Consider the following 26,920-nt stretch of genomic DNA (forward strand, 5'->3'; position numbering starts at 1 on the left):
TGCAGAGGATGTGGGTGAGGTTCTGAATGAGTATTTCTCTTCAGTATTTACCCAGGAAAGGGACATGCAGGACACAGAAATTGGAACTGAGGGCAGAAACATGTTAGGGTATTTAGAGTTCAAGGAGGAGGTAGTGTTAGGTCTCCTAAACAGTATAAAGGTGGATAAGTCTCCGGGGCCCGAAGGGATATACCCCAGGTTACTGAGGGAGGTGAGAGATGAAAATGCTGGGGCCTTGACCAGTACCTTTGTGTCCTCTTTGACCATGGGTGAGGTCCCGGATGACTGGCAAGTGGCTAATGTTGTTCCTCTACTAAAGAAAGGAAGAAGGGAAAATTCTGGGAACTATTGACCGGTGAGTCCACGTCAGTTGCAGGGAAATTGCTGGAGAAAATTCTTCGAGATAGGATATATGAGCAGCTGGAATCCAATGGCTTGATTAGGGAAAGCCAGCTTGGTTTAGTGCGGGGCAAGTCATGTCTTACTAACCTGGTTGAGTTTTTTCACAAAGTGACGAGAGAGACTGATGAAGGTAGAGCTGTGGATGTCATCTATATGAACTTCAGTAAGGCATTTGACAAGGTCCCACATAATTGGTTAATCAAGCAAGTTCAGATGCATGGGGTCAGTAGAGAATTGGCTGTGTGGTTCCAGAACTGGCTTGCCTGCAGAAGACAAAGGGTGGTGGTTGAAGTGACTTATTCAGGCTGGAGGCTTGTGAGTAGTGGTGTTCCGCAGGGATCTGTGCTGGGACCTCTGCTGTTTGTGATGTACATAAATGACCTGGATGAGTATGTTGGTGGGTGGGTTGGTAAGTTTGCAGACGATACCAAGATTGGTGGAGTTGTGAATATTGTGGAAGACTGGTGACGGATACAGTGTGATATAGATCAGCTGCAGATGTGGGCAGAGAAATGGCAGATGGAGTTTAACCTGGATAAATGTGAGGTGTTGCACCTTGGTAGGACTAATGTCAAGAGGCAGTACACTCTTAAGGGCAAGACCCTTAACAGTGTTGAAGAGCAGGGAGACCTTGGGGTGCAAGTCCATGGCTCATTGAAAGTGGCTACAGAAGTAGACAGGGTGGTTAAGAAGGCTTATGGAATTATTGCATTTATTAATCGGGGTATTGACTATAGGAGTCAAGAAGTTATGATGCATCTCTATAGAACTCTGGTTAGGCCGCATTTAGAGTATTGTGTACAATTCTAGTCACCTGACTATAGGGAGGATGTCGAGGCTTTAGAGAGGGTGCAGAGGAGGTTTACCAGGATGCTGCCTGGATTAGAGGGCATGTGCTATCCGGAGAGGCTGGACAAACTTGGGCTCTTTTCTCTGGAGTGGCAGAGGTTGAGGGGTAATATGTTGGAAGTGTGTAAAATTATGAGGGGCATAGATAGGGTGGACAAGCAATATCTTTTTCCCATCATTGAGTGATCCAATACCAGAGGGCATGCATTTAAGGTGAGAGGGGGGAGGTTCAGAACAGAAGTGAGGGGCATGTTTTTTACTGAAAGAGTAGTGGATGCGTGGAATGCGTTGCCTGATAGGGTGGTGGAGGCAAATTCATTGGGGGGCTTTTTAGAGGGGCTTGGATGGGCACAGGAATGACAGGAAAATGGAGGGATATGGGCATTCTGTAGGTAGGAGGGATTAGTTTTGTTGGCACAACATTATGGGCTGAAGGGCCTGTTCTGTGCTGTACTGGTCTATGAATCTAGGCCTTGAGTTGGCACCAGGTCAGAATCTCTCCCCATGCCTGCATCAGGCCAAAGAGTAAGTCACTATTTCTAGCTCTGGAAATCCAGGCGGAGCCAGGTCCTAGTCATCGGCATGGTATCATTAACTGTACAGCATGGAAACAGGCCCTTCAGCCCGCTATGTCCATGCCGACCATCCAGTACCTACCTGTGCTAATCCCATTTACCAGCATTCAATACCTTGGTCATTTAAGTGTTTGTCTAGTTACTTTCTCAGTGTTGTGAGAGTCTTTGCCACCCCTTCAGTGTTTTCTAGATTCCACCCCCCCATGGGTGACAAATACCTCCTCAGATTCCTTCTAAACCTCGGCCTTGCCATGGTCTTGTACTCCTCTTCCCTGGGGAAAAGATCCTCACTATCCACCCTATCTACGCCCCTTTGTTAATTTTTTAAATTTTATTTACAGCGTGGTAACAGGCCGTTCCGGCCCAACGAGTCTGTGCCGCCCATTTTAAACCCCAAATTAACGTACTCATACATCTTTAGAATGTGGGAGGAAACCGGAGCACCCGGCAGAAACCCACGCAGACACGGGAGAACGTACAAACTCCTTACAGACAGTGACAGGAATCGAAACCCGATTGCTGGCGCTGTAATAGGACGCCTTGGACTTCTTCTGCTCCAAGGACCCTCCCCATAACTGAAACACTCTATCCCAGGCAGCATCCTGGCGAAGCTCCTCTGTACCCTGACACAGAGAGGGACAACTGTCCTCTGCCCCACCACCATCTGCAGAAAGGCGATCTACCTACGACATTTACACTGATGAGTGTTGGGCAGGAAAGGTGGAGGGCCCCACTTTTACTGGTTACACTTTCCTTCTCACCTGGAGTACCAGACCCATTGATGGAGGGAGATCCAGTGCCCACAACCTCCCATCTCAGGATCGCCTTCACTCTAGCCTGTGGGAGGGATTAGTTTTACTGGGAAATGTTGGTTCCCCATCTTGTAGCATAGAGAACCCCTGTCCAGAGCTTGTTCCATGGCATCATTTACGTGATAGTGAAGGTAGGAATAGGAGGAGATGGCAAATGAATGCGTGGCTGAGAAGTTGGTGCAGGAGGGAAGGTTTTAGATTTTTGGATCATTGGGATCTCTTCTGGAGAAGGTGGGACCTGTATAGAGAGGACGGGTTACACCCGAACCTGAGGGGGGCCAATATCCTTGCAGGTAGGTTTGCTAGGGTAGTCTGGGAGGGTTTAAACTAGTTTGCGAGGGGGGTGGGAACAGGAGGAGTAGGTCAGAGGAAGAAGGGGATGGGGAAAAGTCAGATCTGACAGGTAGAGAGGCTTTGAGGAAGGAGAAGCAGAGTACAGGCTATAAAAGTAGAAAGGTGGATGGGCTAAAGTGCATTTAATTAAACGCAAGAAGTATCAGGAATAAGGGTGATGAACTGAGAGCTTGGATAAGTACATGGGACTATGATATTGTGGCTCTTGCAGACACTTGGCTGTCACCAGGGCAGGAATGGATATTGAATATTCCTGGTTTTCAGTGGTTTAAAAGGGTTGGGGGGGGGAGAAGAGGAGGAGGGGTGGCGATACTGGTCAGCGATACTATTACAGCTGCAGAAAGGGTAGATAATGTAGAAGGATCCTCTCTAGAGTCAATATGGGTGGAAGTTAGGAACAAGAAAGGAGCAGTTACCCTCCTGGGAGTATTCTATAGGCTCCCCGGTAGCAGTAGGGATACTGAGGAGCAGATTGGGAGGCAGGTTATGGAAAGATGCAAAAATCACAGGGTTATTATCGTGGGAGACTTCAACTTACCAAATATTGATTGGCACCTGCTTAGTGCCAAAGGTTTAGACAGGGCGGAGTTTGTTAAGTGTGTCCAGGATGGATTCCTGTCACAGTATGTTGACAGACCAACTAGAGGGAAAGCCATATTAGATCTAGTATTAAGTAATGAACCGGGTCAGGTGACAGATCTCTCGGTGAGTGTGTTTGGGGGACAGTAACCATTGCTCCCTAACCTTTAGCATTGTCATGGACAAGGATGGGAGCAAAGAGGACGGGAAGATATTTAATTGGGGGAGGGCAAATTATGAGGCTATAAGGCTAGAACTTGGGAGTGTAAATTGGGGTGACAGTTTTGAAGGGAAATGTACCATGGAGATGTGGTCGATGTTCAGGGATCTCTTGTAGGATGTTAGGGATAAATTTGAACTGGTGAGGCAGAGAAAGAATGGCAGGGTGAAGGAACCATGGGTGACAAGAGGGGTGGAACAACTAGTTAGGAAGAAGGAGGCAGCATACATAAATTGTAAGCAGCAAGGGTAAGATAGGGCTTCTGAGGAATATAGAGTAGCAAGGAAGGAGCAAGAAGGGGCTGAGGAGAGCGAGAACGGGACATGAAAAGGCTTTGGCAAGTAGGGTTAAGGAGAATCCCAAGGCTTTTTTCTCATACGTGAAGAGCAGAAGGATGACGAGAGTAAGGGTAGGTCCAATTGGAGACAAAGGTGGGAAGATGTGCCTGGAAGCTGTGGAAGTGGGTGAGGTTCTCAATGAATACTTCTCTTCAGTACCTACCAAGGAGAGGGGTCTTGACACTGAGGACAGTGTTGGTGAGGGTAATGTTCTGGAGCATGTAGATATCAAGAGAGAGGATGCGTTGGAGCTGTTAGAAAATATTAGGACAGATAAGTCCCCGGGGCCTGACGGAATATTCCCCAGGCTGCTTTGCAAGGCAAGGGAGGAGATTGCCAAACCATTGGCTAGGATCTTTGAGTCCTCGTTGTCCACAGGGATGGTACCGGAGGATTGGAGGGTGGCAAATGTTGTCCTCTTATTCATAAAAGGTAGTAGGGATAGTCCAGGGAATTACAGACCAGTGAGCCTTATGTCTGTGGTGGGCAAGCTGTTAGAAAGGATTCTAAGAGATAGGATCTATGATCATTTAGAGAATCATGGACTGATTAGGGACAGCCAGCATGGCTTTGTGAAGCAAAGATCTTGCCTCACTAGCCTGATAGGGTTCTTTGAGGAGATGACCAGGAAGATTGATGAGGGTAGTGCAGTGGATGTGGTCTACATGGATTTTAGTAAGGTGTTTGACAAGGTTCCACATGGTAGGCTTCTTCAGAAGGTCAGAGGGCAAGGGATCCAGGGAGGCTTGGCCGTGTGGATTCAGAATTAGCTTTCCTGTAGAAAGCAGAGGGTTGTGGTGGAGGGAGTGCATTCAGATTGGAGGGCTGTGACTAGTGGTGTCCCACAAGGGTCAGTTCTGGGACCTCTACTTTTCGTGATATTTATTATTGACTTGGATGAGGGGGTGGAAGGGTGGGTTATCAAGTTTGCAGATGACACAGAGGTCGGTGGTGTTGTGGATAGTGTGGAGGGCTGTCGAAGCTTACAGAGGGATATTGATAGGATGCAGAGCTGGGCTGAGAAGTGGCAGATGGAGTTCAATCCGGAGAAGTGTGAGGTGGTACACTTTGGAAGGACAAACTCTAAGGTACAAGGTTAATGGCAGGATTCTGGGGGGTGTGGAGGAGCAGAGGGATCTGGGGGTTCATATATACAGATCACTGAAAGTTGCCTCACAGGTGGATAGGGTAGTTAAGAAAGCTTATGGGATGTTAGCTTTCGTAAGTCGTGGGATCGAGTTTAAGAGCCGTGAAGTAATGATGCAGCTTTACAAAACTCTGGCTAGACCATACTTGGAGTACTGTGTCCAATTCTGGTCGCCTCATTATAGGAAGGATGTGGAGGCGTTGGAAAGGGTGCAGAGGAGATTTACCAGGATGCTGCCTGGCTTGGAGAGTATGTATTATGAGGAGAGACTAAGGGAGCTAGGGCTTTACTCATTGAAGGATGAGGGGAGACATGAGGGGAGGATGAGGGGAGACATGAGGGGAGGATGAGGGGAGACAGGAGGATGAGGGGAGACATGATAGAGGTATACAAGATATTAAGAGGAATAGATAGAGTGGACAGCCAGCGCCTCTTTCCCAGGGCACCAATGCTCAATACAAGAGGGCATGGCTTTAAGGTAATGGGTGGGAAGTTCAAGGGAGATATCAGAGGGTGGTTTTTCACCCATAGAGTGGTTGGTGCATGGAATGTGCTGCCTGGGGTGGTGATGGAGGCTGATACATTGGTCAAGTTCAAGAGATTGTTAGATAAGCTTACGGAGGAATTTAAAATAGAGGGATATGTGGGAGGAAGGGGTTAGTTAGTCTTAGGAGTGGTTTAAAGGTCGGCACAACATGGTGGGCCGAAGGGCCTGTATTGTGCTGTATTGTTCTATAGTTTTCTATGGGGCTGGTGTACCTGTATCTGGAGCCACTTCCCCACCAGTTGTCCCTCTTACCTCTAAGGAGGGGAAGCAACTCTTATTCTTCCCAGAGTGGTGTGAAGGCTCTGAGGTTCCCATCTCTGAAGATTTCTGTCTCCAACACCCTCTTGCCCAGTCCCCTGGACTGTGTATCCTCTACAGGATAGGTGAGCTCCTTAAGGTCAGAGCAGGGATAAGGTCAGGTTCTGTTTGCTTCTCAGTGCTAGTCTTCCTCCATGCTTTCACTTCCACCCCCATGGTACCTCTCCTCCTTGCCAACCTCCAGCTCCAAGCCTGTGCCCACCTTTGGTGCAGGACTGAGGGAAGGCCTGGGGCCAGGACAACCCATCCAAGCATGTCCCACCTCTTGAAGACATGGTAGTGGACTCCATCCAAAGTCCAGAAGGCATTGCAGATTGTACGCTGGAAATGTACACGCCTGCTCTGCATCCCTGCCCTGTGCGGGTTGTACAGAGAGCTCAGGGTGGATGGAGTGACCTGCTGGCTGTTGTTCTCCTGAAGACGAGCGGGACAGGAGTGGTGTCCCACCGCCCCTTCCCCGAATGCCATTTGGGCGAGGAGGAGCTCGGGAAGTGAGGGGAGGGACAGTATTAGCTTGGCCTCATGGGTTGAGCTCCTCCAGCAGATTGTTGCCTCTGATTATGGAGTTTGGATTATGTGGTGTCCTGGGGTGTGTGAGACCAGAGGAGGAGGCTCCTGGGGTGTGAGAGACCAGGGGAGGAGGCTCCTGGGGTGTGTGAGACCAGGGGAGGGGGCTCCTGGGGTGTGTGAGACCAGAGGAGGGGGCTCCTGGGGTGTGTGAGACCAGGGAAGAGGGCTTCTGGGGTGTGTGAGACCAGGGGAGGAGGCAGCTGGTGATGACTTGCAGGGTCCTCAGACTGTGTGTGTGAGGGGCAGTTATAATATTTACTGGAGTTCCTTTCTCTGCAGCTGGACCTCCAACCCCAAGGGAAAGTGCTGATGGCAGTGCAGTTATTCCTGGAGGATACAGGTAAGGTTCTGCTACATGTCCAAGGCTGTGAGGATGCCTTTAATTGGCTAATGGAGATGAGAAATATTTTGCTTAACTGCTTTCACATTTGATCATTGTGAGTCAACATTAGATGTCTCCTGGTCTCGGAGTGAACTTGGGACATGGAGCTCCCTAGACCCAGCATTTCAAACCATGACAAAGACCGACTTGTTAGGAGAGAAGAGATTACAAGTCTTGTCCCAATAGGTGAACCATCCCTTTGCTTCCACAGATACTACTTAACTGACTTGTTAGCAGATTGGCGATGTTGTGGTGTGAATCATTCTTTAACGCTGCTCCAGTGTTAGTAGAACACAGAACATAGAACAGTACAATACAACATAGGACAGGCCCTTCAGCCCACGATGTTGTGTCAAATTAATTAAACCAATGACCCCTAATTAATCTAATCCCTCTTCCCCATACGTTGACCGTATTCCTTCCTTCTCTGCATATTTGTGTGCCTATCTTAAGAGTCTTAAATGCTCCTATGCCATCTGCCTCTACCACCACCCCTGGTAGTGCATTCCAGGCCCCCACCACTCTCTGTAAACAAAAAAACTTGTCCCTTACCTTAAATTCATGGCATCTAGTACTGGACATTTCAGTCCTGGGAAAAGATACCGACTGTATCTATAATTTTATAAACTTCTATCAAATCTCCCCTCAGATTCCGCCAGTCCTGAGTAAACAGCCCCAGCTTGTCCAACCTCTCTTAGAACCATAGAACCATACAGCACAAAACAGGCCCTTCGGCCCACCATGTCGTGCCGTCCATCAGACCACCCTCACACTACCTAACCCCTTCCTCCCGCATATCCCTCTATCTCACGTTCCTCCATATGCCTATCCAACAAGCTCTTGAACCTGTTCAATGTATCTGCCTCCACCACCACCCCAGGCAGTGCATTCCATGCACCAACCACTCTCTGGGTGAAAAACCTCCCTCTGACATCTCCCCTGAACCTCCCACCCATAACCTTAAAGCCATGACCTCTCGTCTTGAGCATTGATGCCCTGGGAAGGAGGCGCTGACTATCTATCTATTCCTCTCAATATTTTATATACCTCTATCATGTCTCCTCTCATCCTCCTCCTTTCCAGTGAATAAAGCCCTAGCACCTTAAGCCTCTCCTCATATTCAATACCCTCCAATCCAGGCAGCATCCTGGTAAATCTCCTCTGCACCCTCTCCAATGCCTCCACATCCTTCCTATAATGAGGCGACCAGAACTGAACACAGTACTCTAAATGTGGCCTAACTAGAGTTTTGTAAAGCTGCATCATAACCTCGCGGCTCTTAAACTCAATCCCGCGACTTATGAAAGCCAACATCCCATTGGCCTTCTTAACTGCTCTTTCCACCTGTGAGGCAACTTTCAACGAACTGTGAATATGAACCCCCAGATCCCTCTGCTCCTCCACACTGCCAAGTACCTTGCTGTTTACCCAGTACTCTGCCCTGGAGTTTGTCCTTCCAAAGTGTACCACCTCATACTTCTCCGGATTGAACTCCATCTGCCACTTGTCAGCCCAGCTCTGCATCCTATCAATATCCCTCTGTAAGCTCCGACAGCCCTCCACACTATCCACAACACCGCCTATCTTAGTGTCGTCCGCAAACTTACTAACCCAGCCCTCCACCCCCTCCTCTAAGTCATCTATAAATATCACAAAAAGTAGAGGTCCCAGAACCGATCCCTGCGGGACACCACTAGTCACTGCCTTCCAATCCGAGGGCACTCCTTCCACCACAACCCTCTGCTTTCTACGTGCAAGCCAATTCCTAATCCACACAGCCAAGCTTCCTTGGATCCCTTGGCCTCTGACCTTCTGAAGAAGCCTACCATGAGGAACATAGAACATGTCCTCCAAACCGGGCAGCATCCTGGAAAACCTCCTCTGCACCTGCTCCAAAGCTTCCACATCCTTCCTGTAATGAGGCGACCAGAATTGAATGCAATACTCTAAATGAAAAACATGATGATGCTGGAGGAACTCAGCAGGCCAGGCAGCATCCGTGGAGAAAAGCAGGCAGTCAACGTTTCGAGTTAGGACCCTTCTTGAGTCCTGAAGAAGGGTCCTGACCCGAAACATTGATCACCTGCTTTTCTCTACTGATGCTGCCTGGCCTGCTGAGTTCCTCCAACTTCATAGTGTTTTTCATCTAGATTCCAGCGTCTGCAGTCCTTTGTTTCTCTTGCAATACTCTAAATGTGGCCTAACCAGAATTTTATAAAGCTGTAACGTAGCTTCCAGGCTTTTGAACTCAATACCTCGACTGATGAAGGCAAGCATGCCATATGCCTCCTTTACCACTCTATCAACCTGTCTGGTCACTTTAGGGACCCATGTACCTAGAACCCAAGATCCCTCTGTTCATCAATGCTGTTACGGATCCTGCCATTAACTGTAAACTTTCCCTTTATGTTTGATCTCCTAAAGTGCAGCACCTCACACTTTCCCGGATTAAACACCATCTGCCCCTTCTCTGCCCATATCTACAACTGATCTATATCCTGCTGTATCCATTGGCAACCTTCTATGCAATCCACAATGCCACCAACTTGTGTCGTCTGCAGACTTACCCACCCACCCTACCACATTGTCATATAAATAAATGATTTGAATGAAAAACAACAAAGGTCCCAGTACAGATACCTGCGGAACACCACCAGTCACAGCCCTCCATCCAGAATACGACCCATCCACCACCACCCTTTGTCTTCTATGAGCAAGCCAATTTTGGATCCAAACAGCCAAGTCACCGTGGATCCTATGCATCCTAATTTTCTGGATGAGCCTTCCACAAGTGACCTTGTCGAATGCCTTACTAATCCATGTGGACAACATCCACCGTTCTACCTTCAATCACCTTCGTCACCTCCTCGAAAAATTCAATCAGATTAGTCAGACATGACCTGTCCCACACAAAGCCATGCGGACTATCCCTAATTAGACCATGCGTCTCCAAATGCTCATAAATCCTATCCCCAAGAATCCTCTCTGTTGGTTTCCTACCAACGTGAGACTCACTGGTCTATAATTTCCAGGAGTATCCCCATTTCCCTTCTGGAACAAAGGAACGACATTAGCTACCCACCAGTCCTCCAGCATCACATCTGTGGCTAGTGAAGATGGAAAGATCTTGGTCAAGGCCCCAGCAATCTCACCTCTTACCTCTCTCAATAACAAATATTGCCATGTAATATCTATTGTGTGTTCTTCCTGTTCCCCTTTCAATTTACAGAGTCATTGAAGGATCTGATCGGCCCCACATTTCTTAGAACATGGTTCCTGTTCACGTGCTCATGAAATGTGTCTGGGTTTCCCAGGTGCACAGTGGCACAGTTGGTAAAACCACTGCCTTATGTTACTAACAACTTGTTAATAACCCAACAATCCTGAACTCTGGTATTGGTTGTATGGAGTCAGGAATTCTTCGAGCTGCAGACATCATTGCAGAGATGGTCACTATGTGTCACAGTCGTTTGCATCAGCTCCCTTGTGCTAGAGGTTTATAAAATCATGAGGGGTGTAGATAAGGTGAATGGTCAGTCTTTTCCCCAGGGTAGGGGAGTCTAAAACTGGAGGGCACAGGTTTAAAGTGAGAGGGGAAAGATTTAAAGGGAACCTGTGGGGCAACTTTTTCACACAGAGGGTAGTGAGGATATGGAACGAGCTGCCAGAGGAAGTGGTTTAGGCAGATACAATAATATTATTTCAGAAGCACTTGGATAGGTACATGGGGGGTTGTGGGGGAGGTGGGGGGCTTAGAGCGGTATGGACCAAACACAGAAAATTGGGACGAGCTAGGTGGACAACATGTTCAGCATGGACTCTGGGCTGAAGGGCCTGTATCTGTGCTGTATTGCTCTGTGACTCTACTGCAGCTGCAACACATCACCTGCCCTTTAATGCCTGTGTTAATGTCATTTATTTAAAATAATTACTTATTTAATTATTTAAATGCAAATGTGCACCATTTCCCTGAGCAGAGCCCAGACTCCATCGATAGCACATGATGGACGCTGCTCACTGTAATAAAACACACCATGCCTTCCTGCTACCCAGACTTTTAGACTCAGACCAAGATGTCTACCCAAGCCTGCATTTGGCCCATAATCCTTTGGGCCTTTCCTATCCATGTACCTGTCTAAATGTCGTTTCAATGTTGTAATTGTAACTCCCCGCCACTTCCGCTGGCAGCTTGTTCCATGTACCAACCACCCTCTGTGTGGAAAAAGTTGCCCCTCAGGTCCCTTTTAAATCATTCACCTTAATTCTATGTTCTCTAGTTTCAGACTTCCCTACCCTGGGAAAAAGGACTGTGACCACCCACCTTATCTATGACCTTCATGATTTTGTAAACCTCTAAATAGTCACCCCTCAGCCTCCTTCAGTCCAGGGAACAACTCCTAGCCTATCCAGTCTCTCCTTATAACTTAAGCCCTTCCAGTCCTGGTAACATTCTCATGAATCTTTTCTGCACGCTTTCCAGCTTAATGACATCCTTTCTATAGCTGGGTGACCAGAGTTGCACACAATACTCCAAGTGTGGTCTCAGCAACATCTTGTACAGTTTTAACGTGACATCCCAACTAAGTGCCCTGATTGATGAAGGAAATGTGCCAAATGCCATCTTCACCACACTGTCTACCTGTGTTGCCATTTTCAGGGAACTATGTACCTGTACCTGTAGGTCTCTCTATTCTACATCACTCTCCAGGCCCATACATTTACTGAAGTGGTTTAACTGACCAAAATGCAACACCTCACTTATCTGAGTTAAATTCCATCTGCCATTCCTTGGCCCACTTCCCCAGTTCGTCCAAATCCTCTTGTAATCTTAGTTAACTTTCTTCACTGTCCACTACACCACCAATTTTGGTGTCATCTGTAAACCTACTAACCACGTTAAGCAATGTTATTAATATAGATGACAAACAACAGAGGACCCAGCACCGATCCCCGCAGCACACCACTGGTCACAGGCCTCCAATATGAAAAACACCCCTCCACTACCACCCTCTGACTCCTGCCACCAAACCAATTTTGTATTTAATTGGCTACCTCACTTTGGATCCCATGTGATCTAACTAGCAGACCAGCCTACCATGCAGGACCTTGTCAAAAGCCTTGCTGAAGTCCATGTAGACAATGTCTACCGCCCTGTCCTCATCAATCCTCATGGTCACTTAATTAAATTTGTGAGAGACAATTTTCCACGCACAAAGCCGTGCTGACTGTCCCTAATCATAGAACATAGAACACTACAGCACAGTACAGGCCCTTCAGCCCACAATGTTGTGACGACATTTTATCCTGCTCTAAGATCTATCTAACCCTTCCCTCCCACATAGCCCTCCATTTCTCTATCATTCATGTGTCTACCTAAGAGTTAGTCAGTCTAATCAGTGTCTATCTAATCAGTCGTTGTCTTTCCAAATGCAGATGGATCCAGTCCCTCAGAATTCCTTCCAGTAACCCCACCACTGATGTTCAGCTCACCAGCCTGTAATTCCCTGACTTGTCCTTGCAGCACTTAAATAAAGGTTCAGCATGAACCATCCTCCCGTTTTTGAGGTTTATTTCGAGGTACCATGAGGTCTGACTTCAGTTAATCAGTTCTGTTTGGTTACTTAATTACTTGGGCAACTGCTAGATTGCAGACTAGTTGCCCACTGCAGACTAGTTGCCCACTGCAGACTAGTTGCCCACTGCAGACCAGGTCCCCACTGCAGACTAGTTGCCCACTGCAGACCAGGTCCCCACTGCAGACTAGTTCCCACTGCAAGTGAAAACTACAAAGATAAAGGAAATGAAATAAATATTTAAAGTGAAATTGCTCTCTGATTCATCTCTTGCTTTCTGCATGCTTAGATCATCATCTTAATCCATAATCAACCCCAGCTGTTTGCATTTACAAATTGGCAGATCTTTGAAATCCTTTTTATGTTTGGTGCTGTTCTTTTCTTGCTCCTTTCTGTCTTGTGTCCTTCTCAGTTTACTTTGTTCACCCTGGTGCTCAGCCAAGTTACACAGGTGGTGTGCATCATACGCCCAGTTTCTTTCATCACCTTCTCAGTTTCCATGTCATTCAGGAGCTCTGGCTTTGGTTCCCTCGTCTTTCCTGCCATGGAATGGATCGAGACTGCATCTGCTTTTTAAAGATCATCCAGTATTCTGTTTTAGTCTTACCTGCCAGTTACCCTGGCAGGTCCCTTTCCATCCCACTGAAGTCATACCACCTCTAGTTTGGAGGTGATATGGCGGAGTCCTCCTTGCCCCTCTTTGTTCTGCCGATTAAGGGTCTGTGACTGTTTTCCCACTGGCATGTAGTCCACTTGGTCCACCTCATTCTCCAGCACCAGCGAAGTAAAGCCTCCATCCCAATGAGTGGGAAGTTTACTAATCAATAATTCCACAATGGAGGACCAAGGCATTGATGAGGAGAGCAAAAGTAGAGAACGCTAGCAAGAAACAGAGTATAAGAGGTTCAATAGATAGATAAAAATGAAAAGGTAAGTTAAAGTTTAAAAAGAGTTCCTTGCAGGCTGAGATGGATAAATTTTGTCAGGGAATAAGAAAATGGCAGAGAAATGAAACAAGTATTCTGTGGCTGCCTTCACAAAAGAGGAGACAGAAACCAAGTGGAAATTGTGGAGGTTTAGAGGTCTTGAATGAATGAGCAGCTGATAGAAATGGGAGCAGACAGTGGAACTGATTGTCAGTAAAAGCCCAGGATGATGCTGTGCAGCTAAGGGTTTGAAGGAAGGGGCCATGGAGGTGGTACATCCTCTTGTCATCTTCCACATTTCTAGTGAGATGAGAATGGCTCCCAGATTGGAAGATAGCAAATGTAACCCCATGGTTTGAGAAAACAGTGTATATTGACCAGTTAGTCTGACATCTATAACAAGGAGTTTGCTTAATGTGGTAACAGGGCACTTTGAAAATATTAACTAGATTGGGCAGGGTCATCATTAATTTATGAAAGGGACATCATGTTTGACATGTCTGTTACAAGTTTTATGAGATTGTAATTAGTGGAATAGATAAAGACAAACCAGTTAGTATGGTGAATTAGGCTTGCAGAGGGCCTTTGGTTAGGTAACATGAGATTATTAAATAAAATGAAAGCACATGATATGGGGAGGGGGGGGTAGTGTAGTTTCTGGAATGGTTATTGAGCAGGAAAGAGGAAAGAAGCAAAGAGATCAAGAGTCATTTGGGAGACGGTGAACAGTGGGGTTCTGTAGGAGGCAGGTCCAGGCCCCATGATTAATATCAATGATGTGGATGAAGGGACCAACTATCATGTAGTGAAGCGAATGGAACTCAACAAGGGAATTAGGAAAGCCAGGAGGGGCCATGAAAAGTCCTTGGCAAGTAGGATTAAAGAGAATCCCAAGGTATTCTATACATACGTCAAGAGCAAGAGGATAACTAGGGAGAGGGTAAGACCATTCAAGGATAAAGGAGGGAGCATGTGCTTGGAGGCAGAGGATGTGAGTGAGGTCCTTAGTGAATACATTGCATCAGTATTTACCAAGGAGAAGGATGTGGAGGACAGGGAGATCAGTGTGGAGCATGCTAATGTGCTAGGGCATTTCAAAATAAAGAAGGAGGTAGTGTTGGGTCTCTTAAAGAGCATTAAGGTGGCTCTGTCCCCAGGGCCTGATGGGATATAACCCAGGTTATTGAGAGAGGCAAGAGATGAGATTGCTGGGGCCTTGACTAATATCTTTGTGTCCTCTCTAGCCACAGGTGAGGTCCCAGAGGACTGGTGAGTAATTAATGTTGTTCCATTATTCAAGAAGGGAAACAGGGATAATCCTGGTAACTATAGACCGGTGAGTCTCGTGTCAGTGTTAGGGAAGTTATCAGAGAGGATTCTTGGGGATAGGATTTATGAGCATTTGGAAAACCATAGCCTAATTACGGACAGTCAGCATGGCTTTATGCAGGGCAAGTTGTGCCTTACTAACTTGATTGAGTTTTTTGATGAGGTAACGAGGGTGATTGATTAAGATAGAGGTGTGGATGTTGTCTACATGGATTTGAGTAAGGCATTTGACAAGGTCCCTCATGGGAGGCTCACCCAGAAGATTAAGATGCATGGGATCCATGGTGAGTTGGCCGTTTGGATTCAGAACTGGCTTGCCCATAGAAGACGGTAGTGGTCGATGGGACTTATACTAGCTGGAGGTCTGTGACTAGTGGTGTTCCTCGGGGATCCGTACTGGGACCTCTGCTGTTTGTGATGCATATAAATGACCTGGATGAAAAGTGTATGTGGATGGGTTAGTAAATTTGCAAATGATACAAAGATTGGTGGTGCTGTGGATGGTGTGGAAGACTGGCAAAGGATACAGCAGGATGTAGATCAGCTGCAGATATGGGCGGAGAAATGGCAGATGGAGTTTAACCCGGCCAAATGTGAAGTGTTGCACCTTGGGAGACCAAATGTAAAGAGACAGTACACTGTTAACGGTAAGACCCTTAACAGTGTTGATGAGCAGAGGGATCTTGGGGTCCAAGTTCATAGCTCCCTGAAAGTGATCACACAGGTTGATATGGTGGTAAAGAAGGCATATGGCTTGCTTGCCTTCATTAGTTGAGGCATTGAGTTCAAGAGCCAGGAAGTTATGCTGCAGCTTTATACAACTTTAGTTAGGCCGCACCTGGAGCATTGCATTCAATTCTGGTCGCCCCATTATAGGAAGGATGTGGAGGCTTTGGAGAGGGTGCAGAAGGGGTTCACCAGGATGCTGCCTGGATTAGAGGGCATATGCTATGCAAATAGGTTGGATAAACTTGGTTTGTTCTCTCTAGAGTGGTGGAGGCTGAGGGGAGATCTGATAGAGGTTTATAAGTTTATGAGAGGCATAGATAGAGTAGACAGTCAGTATCTTTTCCCCAGTGTTGAAATGTCTAATACCAGAGGGCATACATTTAAGGTGAGAGGGGGTAAGTTCAGAAGAGATATGCGGGGTTTTTTTTTACACAGAGAGTGGTGGGTGCCTGGAATGCGCTGCCTGGGGTGGTGGTGGAGGCAAATACAATAGGAGTGTTCAAGAAGCTCTTAGACACATGAATGTGAGGGAAATGGTAGGATACGGACACTGTGTAGGCAGAGGAGATTAGTTTAGTTGGGCATCCTATTGCTAATGTAATTGGTTCGGCACAGCATCATGGACTGAAGCGCCTGTTCCTGTGCTCTACGGTTCTATGTTCTATGAAGTTTGATCATTACATAAAGTGGGTGGCAGTGTGGGTTGTGAGGAGGATGCAGAGGTTTCAGGGGATGTAGACAGGCAAAGAGATTGGGTGAAGACATGGCAGATGGAACATATGTGGAAAAATGTGAGGTTGTCCAGTCGGACTTTAGCAAGGCTTTTGACAAGGTCCCGTTTGGCAGACTGGTCCAGAAGGTTAGATCACATGGGATCCAGGATGAGCTAGTCAATTGGATACAAAATTGGTTTGGTGGTAGGAGTCAGAGAGTGTGAGTGGAGAGGTATTTTTCAGATTGGAGGCCTGTGACCAGAGGTGTGCTGCAGGGACCGGTGCTGGGTCCGCTGTTTTTGTCATCTTCATTAACAGTTTGGATGAGAATGTAGGTGGCATGGTTAGTAGTTCTGCAGATGACACCGAAATTGGTGGTAGAGTGGACAGTGAAGAAGGTTGACTTGGGTTACAACAGGATCTAGATCAACTGGGAAGTGGGCAATACCAGAGAACATCTGTTTAAGGTGAGAGGAGGAAAGTTTAGGAGAGATGTCAGAAGTAGGTTTTTAACACACAGAGCAGTGGGTGCCTGGAACGCACTACCAAAGGTGGTAGTAGAGGCTGATACAATAGGGCCACTTAAGAGACTCTTGAAAAGGCACATGGATGTAAGAAAAATGGAGGGTTATGGGTTGTGTAGAAGGGAAGGGTGAGATTGATCATAGAACATAGAACACTACAGCACAGTACAGGCCCTTCGGCCCACAATGTTGTGCTGACATTTTATCCTGTTCTAAGATCTATCTAACCCTTCCCTCCCACATAGCTCCCCATTTCTCTATCATTCATGTTCTATCTAAGAGTCTCTTAAATGTCCCTAATGTATCTGCCCCCACAACCTCTGCATGCAGTGCGTTCCATGCACCCACCACTCTCTGTGTAAAAAAACTTACCCCTGACATCCCCTTTATACCTTCCTCCAATCACCTTAAAATTATGTCCCCTCATGTTAGCCATTGTCACCCTGGGAAGAAGTTTCTGACTGTCCGCTCGATCTATGCCTCTTATCATCTTGTACACCTCTATCAAGTCCCCTCTCATCCTCCTCCTCTCCAAAGAGAAAAGCCCTAGCTCACTCAACCTATCCTCATAAGACATGCTCTCCAATCCAGGCAACATCCTGGTAAATCTCCTCTGCATCCTCTCTAAAGCTTCCACGTCCTTCCTATAATGAGGCAACCAGAAGTGGACACAATACTCCAAGTGTGGTCTAACCAGAGTTCTATAGAGCTGCAACATCACCTCGTGGCTCTTGAACTCAATACCCCGACTAACGAAGGCCAACGGTCCATACGCCTTCTTAACCACCCTATTGACCTGCGAGGTAACCTTGAAGGATCTATGGACGTGGACCCAGAGATCCCTCTGTTCCTCCACACTGCTAAGATTCCTGCCATCAACCTTGTATTCTGCCTTCAAATTTGATCTCCCGAAGTGTATCATCTCACACTTATCCGGGTTGAACTCCCTCCTTCTGCCACTTCTCAGCCCAGGTATGCATTCTATTAATATCCTGTTATAATCTACAGCAACCTTCTACACTATCCACAACACCACCAACCGTTGTATCATCAGCAAACTTACTAACCCACCCTTCCACATCCTCATCCAAGTCATTTATAAAAATCACAAAGGGCAGGGGTCCCAGAACAGATCCCTGCAGAACACCACTGGTCACCGATCTCCAGGCAGAATATGCTCCATCTACCACTGCCCTCTGTCTTCTATGGGTGAGCCAATTCTGAATCCACACAGCCAAGTTTCCCTGGATCCCATGCCTCCTGACTTTCTGAATAAGTCTTCCATGAGGAACCTTATAAAACGCCTTACTAAAATCCATGTACACCACATCCACTGCTTGACCTTCATCAATGTGCTTTGTCACATACCCAAAGAATTCAATCAGGCTCGTAAGGCATGATCTGCCCCTCACAAAGCCATGCTGACTGTCCCTAATCAGCCTATGCTTCTCTAAATGCCCATAAATCCTGTCTCTAAGAATCTTCTCCAGTAATTTGCCCACCACTGAAGTAAGACTCACTGGTCTGTAATTCCCAGGGTTATCCCTACTCCCTTTCTTAAACAACATTTGTTTAATCCAATCATCTGGCACTACTCCTGTGGCCAGTGAGGACGCAAAGATCGTCACCAAGGGCGCAGCAATCTCTTCCCTAGCTTGCCATAATGGATATATCCCATCCGGCCCCGGTGACTTATCTATCCTAAAGTTCTTCAAAATTCCAGCACATCCTCTTTCCTCACGTCGGCATACCCTAGCATATCAGCCTGTCGTATGCCATCCTCACAAACATCAAGGTCTCTCTCTCTGGTGGATACTGAAGCAAAGTATTCATTAAGGAGCTCCCCTACCTCTTCCGACTCCAGGCACATGTTTCCTCTTTTATCCCTGATCGGTCCTACCCTCACTCTAGCCATCCTCCTATTCTTCAGATACGTGTAGAATGCCTTGGGGTTTTCCTTGATCCCAGTTGTCAAGGACTTCTCATGCCCCCATCTAGCTCTGCTAAGTCCATTCTTAAGCTCCCTCCTGGCTACCTTGTAACTCTCCAGAGCCCTATCTGATCCATGCTTTCTAAACCTCGGGTAAGCTTATTTCTTCCTCTTGACAAGATATTCTACATCTCATGTCAGCCATGGTTCCTTCGCTCTACCATCCTTACCCTGCCTCAATGGGACAAACCTATCCAGAACCCCATGCAAGTATTCCTTAAACAACCTTCACATTTTCACTGTGCACTTCCCCAAGAACATCTGTTCCCAATTTACGCTCCCGTTCCTGCCTAATAGCATCATAATTCTCCCTCCCCCAGTTAAATACTTTCCCATATCGTCTGCTCCTATCCCTCTCCAAGGCTATGGTAAAGGTCAAGGAGTTATGGTCACTATCGCCAAAATGCTCTCCCACTGAGAGATCTGAAACCTGACCAGGCTCATTGCCTAGTACCAGGTTCAGTACGGCCTCTTCTCTAGTCGGCCTGTCCACATACTGTGTCAGGAATCCTTCCTGTACATACCTAATAAACTCTGTCCCATCTATCCCCTTTACACTAAGGCGGTGCCAATCAATATTAGGGAAGGTGAAATCACCCATGACAACAACCCTGTTATTTTTGCACCTCTCTAAAATCTGCCTCCCGACCTCCCGATCTTTTCCTCAGCATCTCTGCTGTTATTGGGGAGGGGTGTGTCAGTAGAATACTTCCAATAGAGTGATCGCTCCCTTCCTGTTTCTGACTTCCACCCACACTGACTCAGTGGATGATCCCTCCAGGACATCCTCCCTTTCTACAGCTGTGATACTGACCCTGATCAGCAAAGCCACTCCCCCACCTCTTTTACCTCCGTCCCTGTCCCTTTTGAAACATCTAAACCCCAGAATATCCAGCAGCCATTCCTGCCCTTACGACAGCCAAGTCTCTGTAGTGGCCACCACGTCACAGTTCCACCTACTTACCTATGCTCTAAGTTCACCTCCCTTGTTCCTGATACTTCTCACATTAAAGTTGACAGACTTCAGCCCATCCAACTGACTGCAATTGTGCTCTTTCAACTGCTATCCTCCTCAGTCTTTCTACACTCTGCATCTACTTGTACACTAAATGTACCAACCTCTGACTATCACTCGGGTTCCCATCCCCCTGCCAAACTAGTTTAAACCCTCCCCAAACAGTTCTAGCAAACCTGCCCGCAAGAATATTGGTCCCCCTCCAGTTCAGGTGTAACCTGTCCCTTTTGTACAGGTCATACCTTCCCCAGAAGAAATCCCAATGATCAACAAATCTGAAACCCTGCATCCTGCACCAATTTCTCAGCCACACGTTCCTCTGCCAAATCATCCTATTCTTACCCTCACTGGCACGTGGCACAGGCAGCAATCCAGAGATTACTACCCTTGAGGTCCTGCTTTTCAGCTTCCTACCTAGCTTCCTATATTCCCTCTTCAGGACCTCATCTCTTTTCCTACCTATGTCATTGTTACCAATATGTACCACAACCTCTGGCTGTTCACCCTCCCCCTTCAGAATGCTGTGGATCAGATCTGAGCTGTCCCTGACCCTGGCACCAGGGAGGCAACATACCATCTGGGAGTTACCTTCACATCCACAGAGTCTCCTGTCTGCCCCCCTTACTATGGGATCCCCTATCACTACCGTTCTCCTCTTCTTCCCCCGTCCCTTCTGCATCACACGACCAGGCTCAATGCCAGAGACCTGGTTACTGCAGCTTTCCCCTGGTAGGATGTCTCCCCCCCCCCCCCCCCCCAACGGTATCCAAAGCGTTACACCTGTTATTGAGGGGAATGGCCACAGGGGTACTCTGCACTACCTGCCTATTCTCTGTCCTTCTGACAGTCACCCAGCTACCTGCCTCCTGCAGCTTAGGAGTGACTGCCTCCCTGTAGCTCTTATCTATGAACTCCTCATTATCCCATAGGAGCCGAAAGTCATCCAGCTGCAGCTCCAGCTCCCTAACACGGTCTGTAAGGAGCTGCAGCTGGATGCATCTTGTGCAGATGTAGTTATCAGGGAGACTGGATGTCTCCCAGAACTCCCACATCTCACAAGCTGAACACACCACTGACCCTGGAGCCATTCTCACTACTCTGTCCTGGCACTAAAGGGAACACCAAAGCAAAGAAGGAAAGGAACATAGACTTATCTTCGCCTCTTCTCACCGAAGTCTCTTGAGCCAAAGCCTCATGGAGGCTTGGATCATGGAGTAGGTTTATATAGGTCAGCACAACATTGTAGGCCAAAGGGCCTGTACTGTGCTGTACTGTTCTATGTTCTACGAATGGCAGGTGGAATTTAACTCAGACAAGTGCAAAGTGATGCATTTTGGGAAGTTAAACCAGGGCAGGATATAGACAGTGAGTGACAGGGCCCTGGGAAGTGTTACTGAACAGAGAGACCTCGTGATGCAAGTTCGTAGTTCCCTGATGTTGGGACACAGGTAGACAGGGTGGTGAAGAAGGCATGTGGCACGCTTGCCTTCATTAGACGGGGTATTGAGTACAAGAGTTGGGACTTTGTGTTAGTTGTATAGGACGTTAGAGAGACCACAACAGGAATATTATGTGAAATTCTTGTCACTATACTTTGGGAAGGATGTGATGAAACTGGAGGATGCAGAGGATATTGACAATGTTTGTCTTCTCTGGAGCATCAGAGGCTGACGGGTGACCTGATAGAAGTTTATAAAATTATGAGAGGTAGGGTAGATAATCTTTTTCCCAGGGTGGAAATGTCACATACTAAAGGGCATAGTCTCATTGTTTGTTTATGATCTAAACAACCATCTATTTTTCTATTTTCTATTTAGATACGCTTATTACTTTGTGACCCAGATTTAATTATCCCCATCTATTCATTTTTAATGGTACCTACCTAGTTTTAAAACACTATTTAGTGAATGGGCTTTTGATAATTTTCTTTGTCTTATACTGTGTTATTCCTTTGATGCCCATTGAGTGGTTTTACCAGAGGACTTTGATGTCACCTCTAGAATTCAGCTCTTTGGTTCACACTTGGACCAAGGAATGAGGTCTGGGAATGAGGTCTGGAGCTGAGGTCCTGGTGAAACTCGAGCTGAGCATTGGTAAGCAGATGATTGGAGTAAAATGCTGTGGATGACACCTTCCATCAACAGTGCTGAGCGTAGGCTGACTGATTAGGCAGTAATTAGCTGGATTGAAGTGTCTTGTTTCTTGCAGACGGGACATGTTGAGACCCTCAGATTCCACCAACAATTTGTCCTGATCCAGTTACATTGTCACTACAGCCAAGAAAGCTCACTAGCTCCTCTACTTCCTCAGAAGGCTAAGGAAATTCGGCACGTCCCCTTTGACCCTCACCAATTTTTACAGATGCACCATAGAAAGCATCCTATTCGGATGCATCATGGCTTGGCGCGGCAACTGCTCTGCCACAAGAAATTGCAGAGAGTTGTGGACACAGCCCAGTCTATCATGGAAACCAGCCTCCCCTTCATTGACTCCATCTACACTTCCCACTGCCTCGGAAAAGAAGCCAACGTAATCAAGGACTCCTCCCACCCTAGTCATTCTCTCTTCTCCCCCCTCCCACTGGGCAGAAGTTACAAAAGCCTGAGACCACATACCACCAGGCTTAAGGACAGCTTCTATTCCCACTGTTATCAGACTCTTGAACGGACCTCTCATTCACTAAAAGATGAACTCTTGATCTCCCAATCTACCATTGTGGCCCTTGCATCTTATTGTCTGCCTGCACTGCACTTTCTCTGTAGCTGTGACACTACATGCTGCGCTCTGTTCTCCTTTTGACTTCCTCAATGTACTTGTGTATAGAATGATCTGTCTGGATGGCACACAGACAAGTTTTTCACTGTATCTTGGTACACATGACAATAATAAACCAATCCCAATACCAAAACATCACCACACCCCTGACTGAATGCTGTTCCAAATGATCCACTTTTGTTTCTAGTATTTGCATGCTGATCCAATCCAGAATCCTTTGTCCCACCTCGTCCATGTTGACTGTGATGCCTATCTAAACTAATCCCATTTGATTTTGATCCGTATCCCTCTGCACCTTTCCAAGTACATGTCCAAATGCCTTTTAAACGTTGCACTGTGTATCTGCCTCTGTTACCTGCTCTGGCAGCTGTTTCCACATACTCACCACCCTCTGTGGGAAGTACTTGCCCTTCGGGTCCCCTTTAAATTTCTCCCCTCTCACCTTAAAGCTATGTCCCCTACCCTTGGAAAGACTCTATCTACCCTATCTACCCCTCATAATTTTATAAACCTCTATAAGGTCACCCCTCAGCCTCTGTGTTCCAGTGAGAACAAACCCTGCCTGTCCAATCTCTCCCTGTAATGACAGACCACCATTCCAGGCAACATCCTTCTCATAGTGTGGTGACCAGAACTGTACACAACACTCCAAGTGTGGTCTGACCAATGTTTTGTACAGCTGCAATATGACGTCCCAACTGCTCTCCTCAATGCCTCGGCCTATGAAGGCCAGCATGCTGAACACCTCCTTCACCACCCTGTCCTCCTGTGTTGCCATTTTCAGGGAGCTGTGAACTTGCCCCCCAGGATCCCTCTGTACATCAACACTCCTGAGGTCCCTGTCATTTACTGTCTGCGTCTTGTTAGTGTTTGATGTACCAAATTGCATTACCTTGTCTGGATTAAATTCTATCAGCCACTGCCCTGCCCAACTTTTCAACTGATCTACATCCCTCTGTGTCCTTAGGCAACTTTCTTTGTTGTCTAATACTCCAATTTTTGTGCCATCAGCAAACTTACTAATCATCCACCAACGTTCTCATCAAAGTCACTTGTATATCTGACAAACCACAGAGGTCCCAGCACCGACCCCTGCGGTACACCACTGGTCACAGACTTACAGTCAGAAAAACACCCCTCCACCACCACCTTCTATTACCAACCCAATTCTGGATCCAGTTTGCCAACACACCATGGATCCCATGTGTCATAACCTTCTGGACCAGCCTACAGTGTGAAAAATATTCATTTAGAATCCTGCTCACATCCCATGTCTCCGCATTGGATCACGCCTTTGGTCTCTGAAGGAACCTACTCTTTCCCTAACTACCGTTTTAAAAAAATTATAAAACTTTATTTATACAACAAGGTAACAGGCCCTTCCGCCCACTGAGTCCTTGCCGTACTAACCCGTAACTTTGGAATGTGGGAGGGAACCGGAGCACCCGGAGGAAACCCACACAGACACGGGGAGAACGTACAAACTCCTTACAGACAGCGGCAGGAATTGAACCCGGGTCGCTGGCGCTGTATTAGTGTTACGCTAACTGCTATACTGCTAATATATTTGTAAAAGGTTTTGGGATTCTTCTTAAGCCTGCTTGTCAAGACCATTTCACTTCCTCTTTTTAGCCCTCCTAATTTCTTAAACTCTCTCCCGATCCCTACAAAGCCTAATTTGACAGACAATGAATGGGAGCTTGACTAAGGCAAGAGTTTACTAGTGCTGCTGCCTTGTTACATGCTGCTGTCTGTCATTGTTCTGTCTGCCTCTACTTGCCACTGTTTTTCTGTGTTTAGACCAAGTTATTTGGGGCAGCTCTGTTCGGGAGATTGCAGGGTTGGTGATTGTGCTCCGTGGTGCTGGCTGATTGGCAATGAATAGATTGCAGGGAGGAAGGAAGGACAGCTGGGGACCCAATCACGGTGCTGCAGTTGGCCACACCTCCTGGCTTGGTGCCAAGTTGCTGCAGTAACGACTATCTTCAAATCAAAATAACAGGTTGTTAAACCAGAGTGACCGGCCTTTTTGGGTTAAGCATGTAAAGCTGCTGACTGCAAGGGGTGGAGTAGGAATGTGTGTGGGCCTGGGCTCTGGTAATGTCAGTAACCAGGATCCATTCTGATTCCCAGTCACAGTGAAGGTTCAGAACAACTAGTCTCTGTCCTGCTCCATTGGATAGGACTGAAGGAGGTGCCGCTGTTCCTGTGCTCACAGATCGATCTGTATCTCGTTCAGCCCCTTTATCCTGTAAAGATCCCACAGAACCACAGCACCTACAGCCCCTGGGAAGAGAATCTCGGATTTCCACCTGTTAGTTGGAGAGGTGCTTCTCAACGTCACTACCTGGCTCCAACTTTGCCCCACAGAGGGACCCACCCTCTCTGTCTGCCCCCCTCCCCTGCCCCTTCTCCCCGTGCCCCCCCTCCATCTGCCCCTCTCCCCTGATCTAATCATCATGATGGTTCAATTCATCTTCATAGAAGGCACAGCAAGAGGCCATTCAGCCCATTATGTCCATACTGGCAATATAGAACAGTGGGGAAAGACAGTCACGGTAGTGCAGCGGTTAGCATAACGCTATCACAGCGCCAGCGACCAGGGTTCAATTCTGGCCGCTGTCTGTAAGGAGTTTGTATGTTCTCCCTGTGTCTGTGTGGGTTTCCTCCGGGTGCCCTGGTTTCCTCCCACATTCCAAAGATGTACAGGTTAGGAAGTTGTGGGCGTGCTATGTTGGCGCCGGAAGCGTGGCGACACTTGTGGGCTGCCCCCAGAACACTCTACGCAAAAGATGCATTTCACTGTGTTTTGATGTACATGTGACTAATAAAGATATCTTAATCTTAATATAGGCTGATTCTACTTTGTAGTCCTCTGCAAGTGCTCCTGCAGGAACCGCCACAGTGTGGTGGGCAGTCTGTCTCCACCACTCTCTCCAAGTCCAGATCATCACTATTTGAGTGAAATGATGTTGCGCATTAAATCTTCTCTCTCCTGCCTGGTTCCTGATCTCTCTGATAAAGAAATAGGGTCATTTCTTCTTACTCTCTGGGCCCCACATAATTTTGTGCATCTTCCTCCCACACTCCGTTCTTCCAAATGAAATAAAGTCTCCAGAGACTACAAAGTCTTCTCCTGTAACTAATAAACTCTGGGTACAAGGCATCGTCTAAATCTCCTCCACATTCTGTCTGTCACCTCCTCCCTCAGTGTGGCCTTGAACTATTCAGTGTCCCAGCTCTGGCCTGACTAACGCACAACACCAGCAGGATGTTGCTACCAGATTATCAATGCACCCAGCATAGTTGACTAATGAGCTGTGGTGGAGAATCCAGGATTTTTTATTCATTTCAGGATGTAGATGTTGTCAATAAGTCTGGTATTTATTGTCCATCTACAGTCTCCTCAAGAAGGTGGTGGCAAGTATTCTATCTCACTCCTAATTTGTGCCTTGTAGATGGGGGAAGGGCTTCTGGGTGTCAGAAGGTGAATCACTCCCCACAGGTAACCCAGCCCCTGACCTGCTCCTGTATCCATGGTCTTTGTATGGCTGGTCCCATTTCTGGTCAATGGTGACCCCCCCCCAGGGTATTGATGATGGTGGACTTGACAATGGCAGTGTCAAAGGCAGGTAGTTAGATACCCGGAGATGCTGATTGCCTGGTTCTGTGTGGTGGGATCATTACTTCAACTGACCAGCCCGTGTCTGAGTGCTGCCCACGTCTTGCTGCATGCAGGCACGGGCTGCTTCATCACTGAGGGGTTGTGAGTGGGACCAAACACTGTGCAGTCATCAGTGAACATCCCCACTGCTGACCTTCTGATGTAATGAAGGTCTCTGAAGCAGCCGAAGATGGTTGGGCCCAGGACACTGCCCTGAGGAACTCCCCAGTGATGTCCTGGGACTGGGATGATTGACCTCCGACACTGGAATGTTTAATCCTTGATCGACTTCTGTCTTCCCTGCACTCTTAGATGCCACACTTGTTTAAATGCAGTCATGATCTTGTGCCATTTGCCTCACCTTTGCAAATCAGGTCTTGGATCCATACCAGAACCTAGTCTGTGCTGAGACTTGAAGCTGAGCAGTACCCAAATTAAGTATTGCTGAGTAGATCACTAGTGGCCACTTGATAGCAGAGTGGACAACACCTTCCATCGCTTGAGAGTTGACTGATGAGGTTGGATTAGTCCTGTTTTGTTTTCCTTGGGGTTTAGTAGAATGAGGGGTGACCTTATTCCAACATTCAAG

General features: G+C 47.2%; 1 protein-coding gene across 2 annotated transcripts in view; it reads left to right on the forward strand.

The window, feature by feature from the left end:
* The window catches only part of LOC127571753 (protein kinase C delta type-like), an 83,730-nt gene that overhangs the window by 37,791 nt on the left and 19,019 nt on the right, over positions 1-26,920 (forward strand). For both annotated transcript variants that reach the window (XM_052018426.1, XM_052018427.1), the window contains exon 4: positions 6,991-7,051. In XM_052018426.1, coding sequence (XP_051874386.1) covers positions 6,991-7,051 — 61 coding nt within the window. The remainder of the gene's footprint in view (positions 1-6,990; positions 7,052-26,920) is intronic.

Source organism: Pristis pectinata, chromosome 6, assembly GCF_009764475.1.
Source record: "Pristis pectinata isolate sPriPec2 chromosome 6, sPriPec2.1.pri, whole genome shotgun sequence".
NCBI lineage: Eukaryota > Metazoa > Chordata > Chondrichthyes > Rhinopristiformes > Pristidae > Pristis > Pristis pectinata.